Source organism: Electrophorus electricus, chromosome 2, assembly GCF_041902795.1.
Source record: "Electrophorus electricus isolate QZ-2024a chromosome 2, ASM4190279v1, whole genome shotgun sequence".
Taxonomy (NCBI): Eukaryota; Metazoa; Chordata; class Actinopteri; order Gymnotiformes; family Gymnotidae; genus Electrophorus; species Electrophorus electricus.
The window spans coordinates 2936127-2950108 of NC_137498.1; the positions used below are offsets into that span (position 1 = coordinate 2936127).

General features: G+C 40.5%; 1 protein-coding gene across 1 annotated transcript; it reads right to left on the reverse strand.

The window, feature by feature from the left end:
• Window positions 1-1019: 1019 nt before the first annotated feature.
• LOC118241870 (uncharacterized) lies at window positions 1020-8675 on the reverse strand. The gene is made up of 7 exons (XM_035529236.2): window positions 8588-8675; window positions 8420-8474; window positions 8085-8278; window positions 3967-4121; window positions 2121-2584; window positions 1623-1828; window positions 1020-1448 (listed from the first exon to the last, which is right to left on the reverse strand). The coding sequence occupies exons 2-7, from the start codon at window positions 8433-8435 to the stop codon at window positions 1251-1253; spliced, it is 1233 nt and encodes a 410-aa protein (XP_035385129.1). The 5' UTR covers window positions 8436-8474; window positions 8588-8675; the 3' UTR covers window positions 1020-1250.
• Between the last annotated feature and the right edge of the window lie 5307 nt (window positions 8676-13982).

The window sequence follows — 13982 nt, forward strand, 5'->3', positions numbered from 1 at the left end:
AAACAGCAGCGGTGCAGCAGTTAGTGATTCGGGTGTTTTCTTTTTAACGTGACCCGATCCCGGGGCTGGTATGGAGTCGAGTTTGTTTAAGGTGCTGATGTATTTGTTTTATAGGCAACTTGGGAGCAGCTTGCATCCTGAATGAAAGGAGGGCGGTGGGAAAAGTAAAAACGTTTTGAGCGGGTGAACGCAATTTTGGTAAAAATGGAGTATGATGTAATGTGTTTTGTTTGTTGATTTTGTGCTTACTTTGTCGTGATGTGGGATAATCTGTTGTGTATTTTGTGTGCAGGGAGCTGAGTCACGTTTTTGTTCCCACTATGAGTATTTCCTGATTCTGAGTTTTTCAGTAATGTAAGGTTTTATTGGGTGTGGTGTGGAAATATTTATCAGGAATTGTACTGATGAAGTGATTCATGTACGTGTGATGGTGACCACGTTAAAAGTCATTGAAGCCATTTGTGCTTAAACTCAGAACCAGATTTTCCACTCATTGTGTGTTTTAGTGTTATGGTTTTTAAATTGTATTAAACTTGTGTGACCTGGTACTGGTGGTGTTGCTGTTTTTTTTTTAAAAAAAGGTGATACCTGTTGCACATACACAGATGGAATTTGCATAAAATACTGTTTAATGGTGGAACTCTCCCAAAAAGGCAACTTCTGTTCTTAAAGACTCAAGGTAATCTTTCACTGATATGGGTATTTTGTGTTATTTTCATGTTATGTGGCTTCATGTGACCTGTCATACTACAGTTGTCATAGCAACACCAGGTCTGTTTACAACACTACTACATTAGTTGGAGCACTTGGAGCTGTTGCGTCTATATGCTCCTGGATCTCCTCACACATGATCTACTGCCACCTCATGATTTACACAAGCGCTGGCCACAAAGATTTGGAAGTAGGTGGCTCTGAAAAACAGATTCATTGAGCTGCTGTAATGGCCAGTTTCACATGGCAGTAAAGTTCATTATGGGAAATTAAAAGAGGAGAAAGATTTTTTTTTCAGCCTTGAATGATTTGAGGCTTAAATGAGAAAGCTACGCTATTTTAATCAGGTACACATACATTGTAAATTGTGTATGACTGACTACAAGGTCATATAGTTCTGATTAAAAAAGGAATGACTGATTGTACCTAAATACAGAAAATCAATATTATCTATAAAAATTACCAATATATGACCACCAATTAACAGAGTATTTGATTTGACAGCCTCAGAGGAGAAATGCACAGTAGTATTTAGTGCTTTAGTTTTGGATGGCTGCTGGAGTCTGGTTCAAGACTTTCATTTCCTGTAGCTGTCCCATAACACTGTTATACTCTTCCTGCCACACGGCGTCTGAGAGAGACGATGGATCAATCTCCAGGAACGCATAGGCATCCTTGGACTGTATTTTGAATATTTCAGCAGCTTTACCACAGGAACCACCAAAATTTGACCAAATCTGTAAAAGAGATACAAAAACCATTTGGACAACTGTTCTGACTTACATAATGAACAATAGATTCCACAATATACTTATCAAGCATTACTCTAATGTGCAGTGTTTTTGAATTTTAAAAAATGTCATTGTATATTGTAATTTTACTTTACTGTAACTGTTTCATATATCAGTTACCTCTGAAGCCTTTTGGATTGAATTCACAAATTCTTCTTTAAGTTCAGGTTCATCAACAAGATCTTCATTAACAAATGTCTTTTTCTGCATGACACCCAACATACTGTGCACCTTTTGCCAGAAGTTTTTGATCTGAATCAGAATGTTCTGGATTTTAGTCAGATATCGCTGGACCTCGTTCAGGTGGACAGGGCTGGGTATAGAGCCTGGTACACACAAACAGAAACACAGACTGCTTATTTAAACCAACAATGAGTACAGGACAGGAAAATTGTGCAGTGTTTTGCTATGGAAGTGTTTTCAGAGCTCTGTGTACTTTTGTATTCTTAAAAATAGATTGTTTACAGTCTCATTTACTAATGTACATGTGTGGAGATGAACTGGTCCAGTAACACTACACACAGAACCCATGAGCTTATTCAAAAAACTGTTAACAGACAGACAAGCATACATAACCAAAAACAGTCATCCAGCAGACATCACCCAATCATCACTCACCCTTGTCGATTTTTACTTTGGCCAGTTTCATCTGTAAGTCAATCTGCTGGACCTCAATGCTCCACTGTTGGTTCATCAGAGCCGTCTTTTGAGAGGTGAGCTGATTCAGCTGGTTTTCAAGAGCTTTGATTTTTGCAGCAGCAGCGGGGGATGTTGCGGCATCGTAAATGGACTTGACGATTGGCCCAATGAACGGCACAATCGCAGCGAAGATTCCGAGGCCTGAGCTTTTGCTTGTCACGTCCCTTACATAACTCTCAAGTTCCAGGTTTTTGGCATCTATCTTCCTTTTGGTGTCTTCAAGCTCGTTCCTAACTCCGGCAAGCTTTTCTTCAAGGGTCTTTATAGCTCCCTCCATTTCCTGAACTTCCTTGGAAAGCTGCTCAGACTTGGCCTCAGTGTTTGCCTTTTCAGTGATGATGTCACTGGTAGTTGTGGCCACATCTTCGTTGTGTTGAACATAGCTAAATATTAAAAGTGTGAAAATAGTCAACATTCATTTACTTTGTGTGTCTGTAGGTTGAGAAGATTCCAGGTATTTGTTATCAGTCTATGTCACTGTGTCATTAAAGCTGCACTAGGTAACATTTGTTTGTTAAAATTGAAAGAAGTCACATTACTAAGCCAAGAGGAAAAACCTTCTGCTAAAATATAGTGTCTTTCTGCAAGTCACCCTATAAAGCATGAAATATTCATTCAGATTCTGAACTGTTGGGGCGGATTTAGCAAGTGTTTTCTGAACCACATCAGATGTTTTTATGAATTAACGAATCACACGCACAGGATCAAAAACAAGGTCCGGCTCGATTGGCCGTTTCCCTGAGTAATGTTACAGGGGGCGTGGCTCACAGTTCTGATATACCTGTGCATGTGTACAGTGCTGAAAGTCAGTGAATTGAAGGATAGAGATACTGCCTCATATGGAGACATCAGAACGGCAACCCCAGTCATCCTCTGCAGCATTACCCGCATGTGACTCCTACACATTGTGTTGACTTTTCAGGGGTGTCAACAGCCTGCAGGGGTTCAGGAATGTTGGTTTATTTTTGATTGCTGAACAGGTACATTATGTTGGTGGTTTGCTAGCTAGCAAGCAAACAAGCAATTTGTTATTGATTAGGAATTTATTGTTATCTTGTGTATTGTACAAGGTAAATGTTAAGCTGTTTTAGCTATGTAGCCAATGTTAGCTGGCAAATTCGCTAATATTATTATATAATCACTTTGCTGACAGTGTCTTTTTTGTTTCAGAGTTTGTCCTCTTATGTCTGAACAAGGAAAACCTTTAATCTCTCAGATTATCTCCAGTGCTACCATCTCTCTCCTTTCATGTATGCAACTATAGCTTTAAATTAAACTTGTCTAACATTATGCCTGTGCTACCAGGCTGTAGCGTATCTGTTGGATGATTACAAGAGTAAGTTACATAATTCACTTACATCCTGAGAGAGCATTCCAGAGAGATCTGATCAAATTCTCTGTGAACACTCCTTCAACATGAATGCACTCGCAATCATCAGATAAATTCACTTGGGCAAATGGAAGGCAGCACAACCCACTTTACAAAATGCTCATGATTCATGCGGTTGCATACTTCCACCAGAGTGGTCGCCAATTCTAAAAATCTACATAGTGCAGCTTTAAAGTACTACATATCAATCTTCACATCAGCACAGGCGTCACAGACACCAGAATAAAACTGAAATTGAAGAACTCTAAAAGCTAATAATTATTTAACTTTCAAACTATTAATCTGACATGCATTTCTCTACTAACAGAACAGCACTGCTTCACACCATTTCTATACATCATGGTGATCTAGGCTGCAAAAAATACATGTTGTTACCTTTGCACCATCTTGTCCGCATCTGCAATAAGTTCATCAATCCAGGTTCTTGCTTTTTCCAGGTACTTTACTGCCAGTGTTGGTTTGTTTTTTTCAATAGCATGTATCAGCATTGGAAACAGTGATGAAACCAGGGTCTGACTGATGCCCATACACTGTGGTGGAAGGAATAACATAAGATATGCAGAATGTAATTTAACATTTACCTCCCACCTTATATGACCTTTGCTGCTGCTGTTCCTCCATGTGATGGACATATTGGCTACAACACAGTTACTGAGCTCATTAAGGATTCAGAGATATTTATGGTGATGTGATTACAAACATCTCACTTCCTGAATTCCATATTGGTTCTGTGGTACTTGAGCAGGTCTGATTACTGAAGATCATCACGGTTTCTGTTCTAGAGCGTCAGTTACTGAGGCAGTAGAGTAGCAGCTTGTATTATGACTCTCTTGTAAAACATTTTAACTGTTTAACTGTTTACTGGTGTGCTGTGAAGCACTGAGGTGAATAGTTTATTGAAGTGGTGAAATAATTTGATTATACTGATTGGTTAAACCTTTTTCCTTAATGTACTCTAACACTGTGTGACCTTGTAGCTGTAGTACTTTTAACTCTTTGTCTAGATTGATCATATAAGAATACACAGCAGATCACATCAATCTCCTAATAACATGAAGAATTTACACGGAACCATCAACCCCATCTGCCTCACCTAATGAGGTGGGGATTATCACTCCACCTGTTATGATAATCAGCCCCAAGAGGAAGGAGTTTATAGACTTTTGACCAAGCCAGAGGGTCTGTCTCATCTTACACAACTCTTTCTCCTGATATGTAAAAGCAAACTTCCAGCTAACAGAGAACATGCTCTGATTACATGCTCTTCAAATATAGAAACAGATGCTATTATGTTACAAAACCTCTACTACTGAACATCTGTCAGTTGTGATCTTCATTTATTTCATTTTTCTTCCATTGATCATATGTTATGCAAGTGAATTGATGATGTTACTGTCTCCAAGACCATCACCACATGCCCCAACCAGAAGCCATGGATGCCTGCTGAGGTGCGCATGCTACTGAGCACCCGTGACTCAGCCTTTAGAACAGGTGACAGAAAGGCTCTCAGAAAAGCGAGAGCCAAACTGTCATGTGCGATCAGGGAAGCAAAGCGTGCACACGCACAGAGGATCCATGGACACTTCAAAGACACGGGTGACACACGGCGCATGTGGGAGGGCATTCAGGCCATTACTAACTACAGGAAAACATCACCTTCCTGTGACAGTGATGCCACCCTCCCAGATGCACTGAATGACTTCTATGCATGGTTTGAAGCGCAGAACAACGTTGCAGCAGAAAAGCCCATCCCTCCGCAAAACGACCAGGTGCTGTGCCTGACGGCGGCTGATGTGAGGTGTACTCTGCGTGGAGTTAACCCATGGAAAGCTGCTGGACCAGACAACATCCCAGGTCGTGTGCTCAAAGAATGTGCTGACCAGCTTGCAGATGTCCTGACAGACATCTTCTATATCTCTCTGAGCTGCGCCATGGTCCCAACATGCTTCAAGATCACCACCATCGTCCCCGTGCCTAAGAAGCCCGTGGTGTTGTGTCTCAACGACTACCGTCCCATTGCACTCACATCCATCATCACGAAGTGCTTCGAGAGACTTGTCATGAGACACATCAAGACCCAGCTTCCCCCTTCTCTGGACCCCCTGCAGTTCGCGCACCGCTCCAACCGCTCTACAGATGATGCCATCTCTACCACACTTCATCTGGCACTCACACACCTGGATAAAAAGGGCACCTATGTAAGAATGCTGTTCATAGACTTCAGTTCAGCATTCAACACCATTGTTCCTCAGCATCTGATTGGAAAGTTGAGCTTACTGGGCTTGAACACCTCCCTCTGTAACTGGATCCTGGATTTCTTGACTGGTAGACCTCACTCAGTCAGTCCGGATTGGGAGCAGCACTTGCAACACCACCACACTGAGTACTGGTGCTCCCCAGGGCAGCGTACTCAGCCCTCTGCTGTTCACACTGCTGACTCATGACTGTGCAGCGATGCACAGTTCGAATCACATCATCAAGTTCGCCGCTGACACGACCGTGGTGGGTCTCATCAACAAAGACAACGAGTCAGCATACAGAGAGGAGGTGCGAGAACTGGTGAACTGGTGTAAGGCCAACAACCTGTATCTGAATGTTGACAAGATAAAAGAAATGGTTGTTGACTTCAGGAGAGCAAGGCAAGATCACTCCCCGCTTACCATCAACGGCTCCTCAGTGGAGATCATCAAGAACATCAAGTTCCTTGGTGTTCACTTAGCGGAGAACCTCACCTGAACCCTGAACACCAGTTCCACCACCAAGAGAGCCCAGCAACATCTTTACTTCCTTCGGAAGCTGAGGGAAGCCCATCTCCCATCACCCATCCTCACTACCTTCTACAGAGATACTGTAGAAAGCATTCTGAGCAGCTGCATCATTACCTGGTTTGGGAACTGCACCGCCTTTGACCGCAAGACCCTCCAGAGAATAGTGAGAACAGCTGAGAAGATCATTGGGGTCTCTCTTCCCTCCATCACGAACATCTACATAACACGCTGCATCCGGAAAGCCACCAACATTGTGAAAGACCCCACACACCCCTCACATGAACTGTTCACCCTTTTGCCATCTGGAAGAAGGTACCGCAGCATCCAGTCCCGCACCTCCAGACTGTGCAACAGCTTCTTCCCAGAAGCCATTAGACTCCTGAACACTGGCTAACTACAATTCCAATTCAGATTCCAAAATCGGCACTTTTATACATGCTTATACACAGTCACACACACATACACACACACACACACACACACATACGCACTCATACACACACATACATACATACATATCTATACACACACTCACACATTGTTTTGCATCGGACTAGTGCTGAAGTCAAACCTCACACAAATAAACTATGCACTCCTGTTGCAGTCTTGCACATTATCCTACTTGCTGCTAGAGTACTGTACTAAACCAGCACTGTACTCTGAACTGTTCTGGCTGCTACTGGTGACTGCTATGTTCAGGGTAGCATGTCACTGATTCCTATGCACAACTCGCTTTACATATGCCCAGTACTGTGTACTGCACTAAATAATTGCACTGTCTACTCATTTTGTATTTGTCCTGTTCTGTATTTATTATTGTTTATTTAATGTTTATTTAATGACATTTTTGCACTATATTGGAGTGTTTGCACTTGTGTAGCATGTTGTCTGTTGCACTGTTGTTTCATGTTGCACTATGGTCCTGGAGGAACACTGTCTCATTTTTGTTGTGTATTTGTATATAGCTGAAATGACAATAAAACCTCTTTGAATTTGAACTTTGAACTTGAACTTTTAAAATAAACTGTTTGTGTTATTTTAAGGATTTGGATTTCAATCTGGAATTAAATTTTTTTTTCCAAACGGGAAGGCTATAATTTTATTTAATGTGTCATTATGACAGTGAGAAAGTCCTTTTGAAATAATCACATTTGTTCTATGGAGCAAAAGAAATTGTACAAAATAAATCGTTTTGTATTTTTAATATTTGGTTTGTTCATTTTATATATTTAGTTAATCAGCTATTTAAATCTATTGGATATTTCATTACATTTTCTTTAGTGTTTTAGAGGTCACTGATTCAGTTCCTGGACAGGTTGGTTCCAGAGTTCTGACTTTATTTTGTTATTCTGAAAATGTAGCGTTCTACTAATAAGAATGCTTTCAGTTGGTTATATTTCTCTTTTAAGGCTAATGTTAATTATGGTGGCATGTAGTTTTGAATATCGCTTTATATTAATTTGCAAAATAATTTATTAACACATTTTCTAATAAGAAAACTTAAAACTTTCAGTTTGATATGTTTTTGCTATGTCTGATATTTTAAGGTGAAGTGTTGCTGTAAGTTCATTAGAATATCCATTCTGTTCATCAAATCTGTTATTATAACTTTGGATTCCAGTGTTTTACACAATACAGTCATTGATTGTTATGAATTAATTCTAAATAATTTTTTTCCTGACGGACAGAAACGACCAGAGATCTCACCCTACATTGACACCATACCTTCAGCAGAAGAGCTTCAGAGGATCCAAAGAGAAGTTGGGTTTCCACAGCACGCTTCCTGAGGAGCCTCTCCAAGTTTGGAAACTTAGCCAGACACAGGTAGGAGATGTGGTACAGCAGGGATATCTGCTTAGAAGTTGGGAGAAGCTCCTCTGTGAATCCTGGACTCCATACGGAGTTGGTTGGCACAAGTTCTGTGATTCAGTTAAAACATATTTGAATGAAACATGTGGTCAAACAACCATGCTGGTATAATGTCTAAACCTTCTCATGTCCTAAAGAATTGGAAAAAGTACAATCAATCACTCTGAAGAAAATAATAACTTAAAGCTTGCCTTTGCTGTTAGCCATTGTATGTAAGACCAGGGAAGACTTGTAAACTGTGTTATCCTATAATTCAGTAAAAGAGATTAGAATGATATCATCAAACAGAACAACTGGACTATGTTTTGGTTCGTGAACCTAAAATAAAAAATGTGCAAATACTAAGAAGGGAACCTTACCTGTAACTCTTTGTACGTCTTGCTGGTTGAGTGTGTTGAGGTCTCACTGGAGAACCTTTATACCATGCACACCCCGCCTCTTACACAGAAAGAAATTGCTGTCAAAGGTCTGAGGAAACCCAAGACAAGGTGATGAAAGATAAAGAAAAAGGAAGTTTCCTTTGCCTTTAGGTTAATATAGGAAATACACCAGAAATTTAATCCCTCCTCCCCATAAAGTCCTGTGCATTATTTAAACAAAACCTTTTGCAGGCTTGCCACAATGACCTATTTCAGATATCATATTGTTACAAAAGTGAGGAGGACCAGTCTAACTAGAAAATAGAAGCGAGACCTTCTGCACCTCGTGTGTCAACAGGTTCGCTGGAAGACATGCTGAGGGATGCATTTCTTACATTTTTTCTATCAAGTCCTATAGATAATTCAAATATGAAGTTGTGCTGGACTGCCACAAACCGCCTATTTCAGATTTGTCACGTTATATATTTATTTGTTTATTTGCTTCGTTCTTAATAAATTTAATCCATTTAGTAAATATGATACAATCATCCACTTTGCACCATTGTAGATCTATGACATTACTGACTTTCCACATTCAGCTGAAAATGGTCAATTGTGAAGTTTATATCTGTGTATCCCACAAACTCCTGAAGGACAAAACCTTGTGTCTGAAGATGTTTACTATACAAAGACATCTACAGGACACTCATTAACACAGGACACAGGTCTTTTTATGTCATGGATATGCGTGGGAGGAATATGATGCAATTTAATTTATGTTTAAGGAGTGTTTGCCATTGTGTCTTTTTCACAATCACACAGTAAGATGGGAGTGATAAAATGGAACTGCAAATTTAATGCAATTTGTACAAAAACAGAATATCATAAATGATATCATGAAAGTAATAATGTGATGGCAAGAACAGCCCTTTTAGATGCTAAAAGTCTCTGTTAAAGTTCTTATCAGTTAAAGATCTGAAGAAAACCAGAAGTTCTGAAAGAAGTTCTGAAGAAAGGCCACCTGGTCTTTGAAGTTTGATTAATCTCAGATGCACTTGTTACTGTCACAGTGGCATCAAAAGAAACCATTTTGAACAGTTTTGCTTGTGCAGTTAGTGTTGGGCTGTCGAGCTGATGCAGGGGTTTCTCATGAGCAGGTCATCTGAAGCACAAGAACAGTTTACGTTGTGCATTTTCTCAGGATTCTTTAACAATTAATCTGGTTTGGTCTTAAACTGGCTCTCTTTGTGCATAAATTCTGCTCTTCATTTAAAAATCAAAGTGTCTATTATGATTTCTACATTGCAACTATATTTCCTTGATTCATAGTGGGCAGTGAAGTCAGGCTAGTCTACCTTCTATAGGCCTGATTAGCCTTAATATCCAGGTGGCAGGTTAACTGTGAATAGCAGGGATGTATGCATTTCTCTTCTGGGGAAGAAAAGCACACCTCTGATGAAACAACATGTCTTTCCAGTGAACCTGATACAATCTAGATGCAAGTGAGAGTTTGCTCATTCTACTATCTAGTTATACCAGACTTCCTGCCTTCTGTAGAATCCATACATCACTCTGTAACTCATGACACAACTCATCTGTCGAAACTAGATAGGACAAGGCTAAACTCCTGCTGAACCCGATCCAGACTAATAAGGAAGTAGTGGCGAAACAAGCAGGCCTTGTGATAGTGGATAAGATGCAGAAAACAGAAGTGCTAATAGATGTGACGGTGCCAAGTGATGGAAACATCTAAAGAAGGAAAATGAGGAGTGAGAAAATACCAGTGACTGAAAAAAGAAACAGATTGTGGAGGGTTAACACCAAGAATGTCCCAGTGTAACTTTATTTATCCTTTTTTAATCAATCTTAACTTTATTTTTGATAGTCCATTTAAATTTGAGGATCAACTTAGCACTGTTGTCAATTGCTCAAGATCCAGCCTTTGCAATACTCCTTCGCAAAACAGGAACCTGCTTGTCCAAACGCGTCTGTTGCACCATCCATATGTTGAAATATTGTCTCCTTGGTATGTAAGTCATTACAGCCACAGGCCCATCTCCATGGAGATGTAAAGTGTAAAGTATGACAAGACAGGTAACCTAGTAAGGGATGGAATGTGGCCCTTTCATAGTGTTTAGATTCCTTTTTTGTTCTGTGTTTGTATTTATGTGAAATAGAATTAGAAACATTTCCGAAATTAAGGACACCACACTACAAATATAATAGCAGAGCGATACCTGGTGCAGGTGATAAACCCAAAGTAAACAGCTTGCTTATTTAAAAACAGAACAGATCACAAAGATCTTCCACAGTGGGCAGGGATGTTCTCTAAACTTCCAGAGATTGAATGTTTGATTCATGGGCTTCCTAACAGAGAAACTAACACATTTTCTTACATCCATGTTAATACTATAAAAAACCCCAATTCTTTGACCTTGATATTGCAGAACACTGCATAATACTTAAATGTGAAAATTATTTCATTGGAATCAGTTTATTACTCTATTAGCTATGTCATAAATTTTATTCTTTGACTGTTTACATTTATCTGACTCTTTTATCCAAAGCAACTTACAATTATATAAGAATACAACTTGAGCAATTTGCTCAGGGGCGCAACAGTGGTGGAGCTTGAACCAGCAACCTTCCGATTACAAATCAAGCACCACAACCGCTGAGCTACCATTACCCACTGTTGTTGTTACTCAATCTAAATGACTCTTACAGTTTTGCTTATATTTATAGTTTTTTGGTCAGTTCTCAATGCCACTGAATACGTCTTATATCACAAAGGTGTCTTGTCATGTTTTATCATCTAACAGTTAAGTATATGAACACAGAAACTTGTGGCAAGTTGAACTAAAGGACTCTTTGACTAACTTGATCAACACACTGTTTAAGTTTAAATTAAAAATAATAAAACCCTCTAAAATGAAACAAAAAGAAACATCTATATTTTCCAATGCCCTACAGTATGTTTGACCTTTGACCCAGGAGATCTTGTAGTAACCAATGCAAAGCCATGAAAACACACAGTGTGATCACTTTGTCAGGCTGCCCTACCCAACAGCTGCACCAAACAGGCTGACAACCATATTACAGTCAGCACTTCATACACAAAATTCCAACAACCTTGAGATTTCTTTTTGTACTTTGACTTCTCCCTACAATTTCCTTTCAGTGCTTAGGAGAAAAGCGTAAGCAACACACTGCTGCTGTTTCAGTGTTCAGTTTCCGATTCTATTTACTTAAAACACAAAGAGGACACGACCAGACTGCCGTTTGTTTCTCTGATGGGCTGATGAGTGGTACAGACTGACACGATTGTCCTCAAATTATATCCTTGCATGTCTCTCTCTAGTCCTCAGAGGGTGGAGTTAAGACACAAGCCAGATGCAGGAAAGGAAGAACCAGGAGACACAATGACAGAAATGAGTAAAAGCCCTCCATGTATTAAATGACCAAATGTAAAACAGTGTAGTATTTGGCCAAGCTGTTACTGCCATGTTAGTGCAGTTGTAGGCCAAAGGGCTGAATAAGGTTAAGCAAACACTAAATCTATTCAGGTCATCACAGGTTACTTACATGGAGTCCAAGGTTCACAACACACACACACACGCACACACACACGCACGCGCACACACACACACACACACACACACACACACACACACACACACACACACACACACACAGAGTGAGAGAGAGAGCATTTCAGCTGTGGGATGAGCCATGTCAGAACCAGGAGACACAATGACAGAAATGAGTAAAAGCCCTCCATGTATTAAATGACCAAATGTAAAACAGTGTAGCAATCACAGATGGAATATGCATCAAATACCATATGTGCAATGGTGGAATACATTATATCATTTCACTGGATATTCTGAGAGACCGAATGTCCATTCATACATACAATATGTTTTACTATTGTAGTTGCCTTCCTTAGATATAATTGTTGATATATAGGGTATTAAAATAATGTGTGGAATTCTTGATTTGGCGAGATTTGGGATAAACTGACTGTCCATCTAAATCTCTATATACTCAATAAATGTGGTTACATATAAACTAAAGGCTGATTCATTCAGGGAGTACTCTAATGAACTGACAGAACACATTTTATTGCAATTTGGCCAAGCTGTTACTGCCATGTTAGTGCAGTCTTGTAGGGCAAAGGGCTGAGTGAGGTTAACCAAACACTAAATCTATGCAGGTCATCACAGGTTACTCACATGGAGCCCAAAGTTCACAACACACACACACATAGTGAGAGAGAACATTTCAGCTGTGGGATGAGCCATGTCATCGCTGGCTGTGCTCCTGAAACACGTACCGGCCTGGTTCCTCTGTGGTGGAGTTTTTGTACCTGTGACTCTTCTTTTTCTGCTGGTGATTGCTCACCTGAGATGGAAACTCCAGGAAGGCACCAAACGCAACACATCAACACTTATTCAAACGTGATTGTGTGTGTATAGTAGTAGTAAGAGTAGTAGTAAGTCTGTACTTTTACCAAACTACTATGGGAGGAAAATGGCTTTAGTAATGACTAGCACAGCCTTGGCTAGGTGTCACCCAAGTGATTAAAACTGAATACAAGCTGTTTAATAGTCACCACGTGTCATATTGTAGGTTTGAATGTCCACAAATTAAAGATCTCGGTCTGCTTCAACAGTCATTAACTATGTTCTCCAGAGAGAGAGAGAGAGAGAGAGAGAGAGAGAGAGAGAGGTAATGTAAAGAAATTGTGTGTCCATGTCCATTTTTGTCTTAGCGGAGGTGGAGATGTCTGTACTTCAAGACCCACGTGAGGCAGCACACCAGCTGTTCTGCAGGCCCAGACACAGACCAGTGAAGAGGAAGCACCCCTGCCCCACTCACACACCCACGCAGAAGCCCAGACACAGACCAGTGGAGAGGAAGCACCCCTGCACCACTCACACACCCATGCAGAGGTCCAGACACAGACCAGTGAAGAGGAAGCACCCCTGCCCCACTCACACACCCACGCAGAGGTCCAGACACAGACCAGTGAAGAGGGAAGCACCCCTGCCCCACTCACACACCCACGCAGAGGTCCAGACACAGACTTTGACCAAGACCAGTGGAGAGGAAGCACCCCTGCTCCACTCACACACCCACGCAGAGTTCTGGATCTGAGACGTGAGAGCGCCTGCATTCCTGAGAATGGGAAGTTCTGGATCTGGATCGCCCCACAAATGAGTGACTGCATTGCACTTATTACATTATACCTACTTCAATGTAAAATACTTTTGGGTGTGAGATATTATGATGCCTATTTTGGTGTTTTAATGTTAGGTAGGCCATCCAGGGCTGATCTAAGCTTTCTAAGAGTTTATGAACAGATAGCAGTCAGAAGAGGATAGATTTAGTG

Bases quoted from the DNA above. Each gene is read 5' to 3' on its own strand.
- LOC118241870 (XM_035529236.2), bottom strand. The intron at 4,122-8,084 runs GTATGGTGTCAA...CTTCCACCACAG, and splicing joins CTGAAGCTCTTCTGCTGAAG to TGTATGGGCATCAGTCAGAC. The intron at 1,449-1,622 runs GTAACTGATATA...TCTCTTTTACAG, and splicing joins CAATCCAAAAGGCTTCAGAG to ATTTGGTCAAATTTTGGTGG.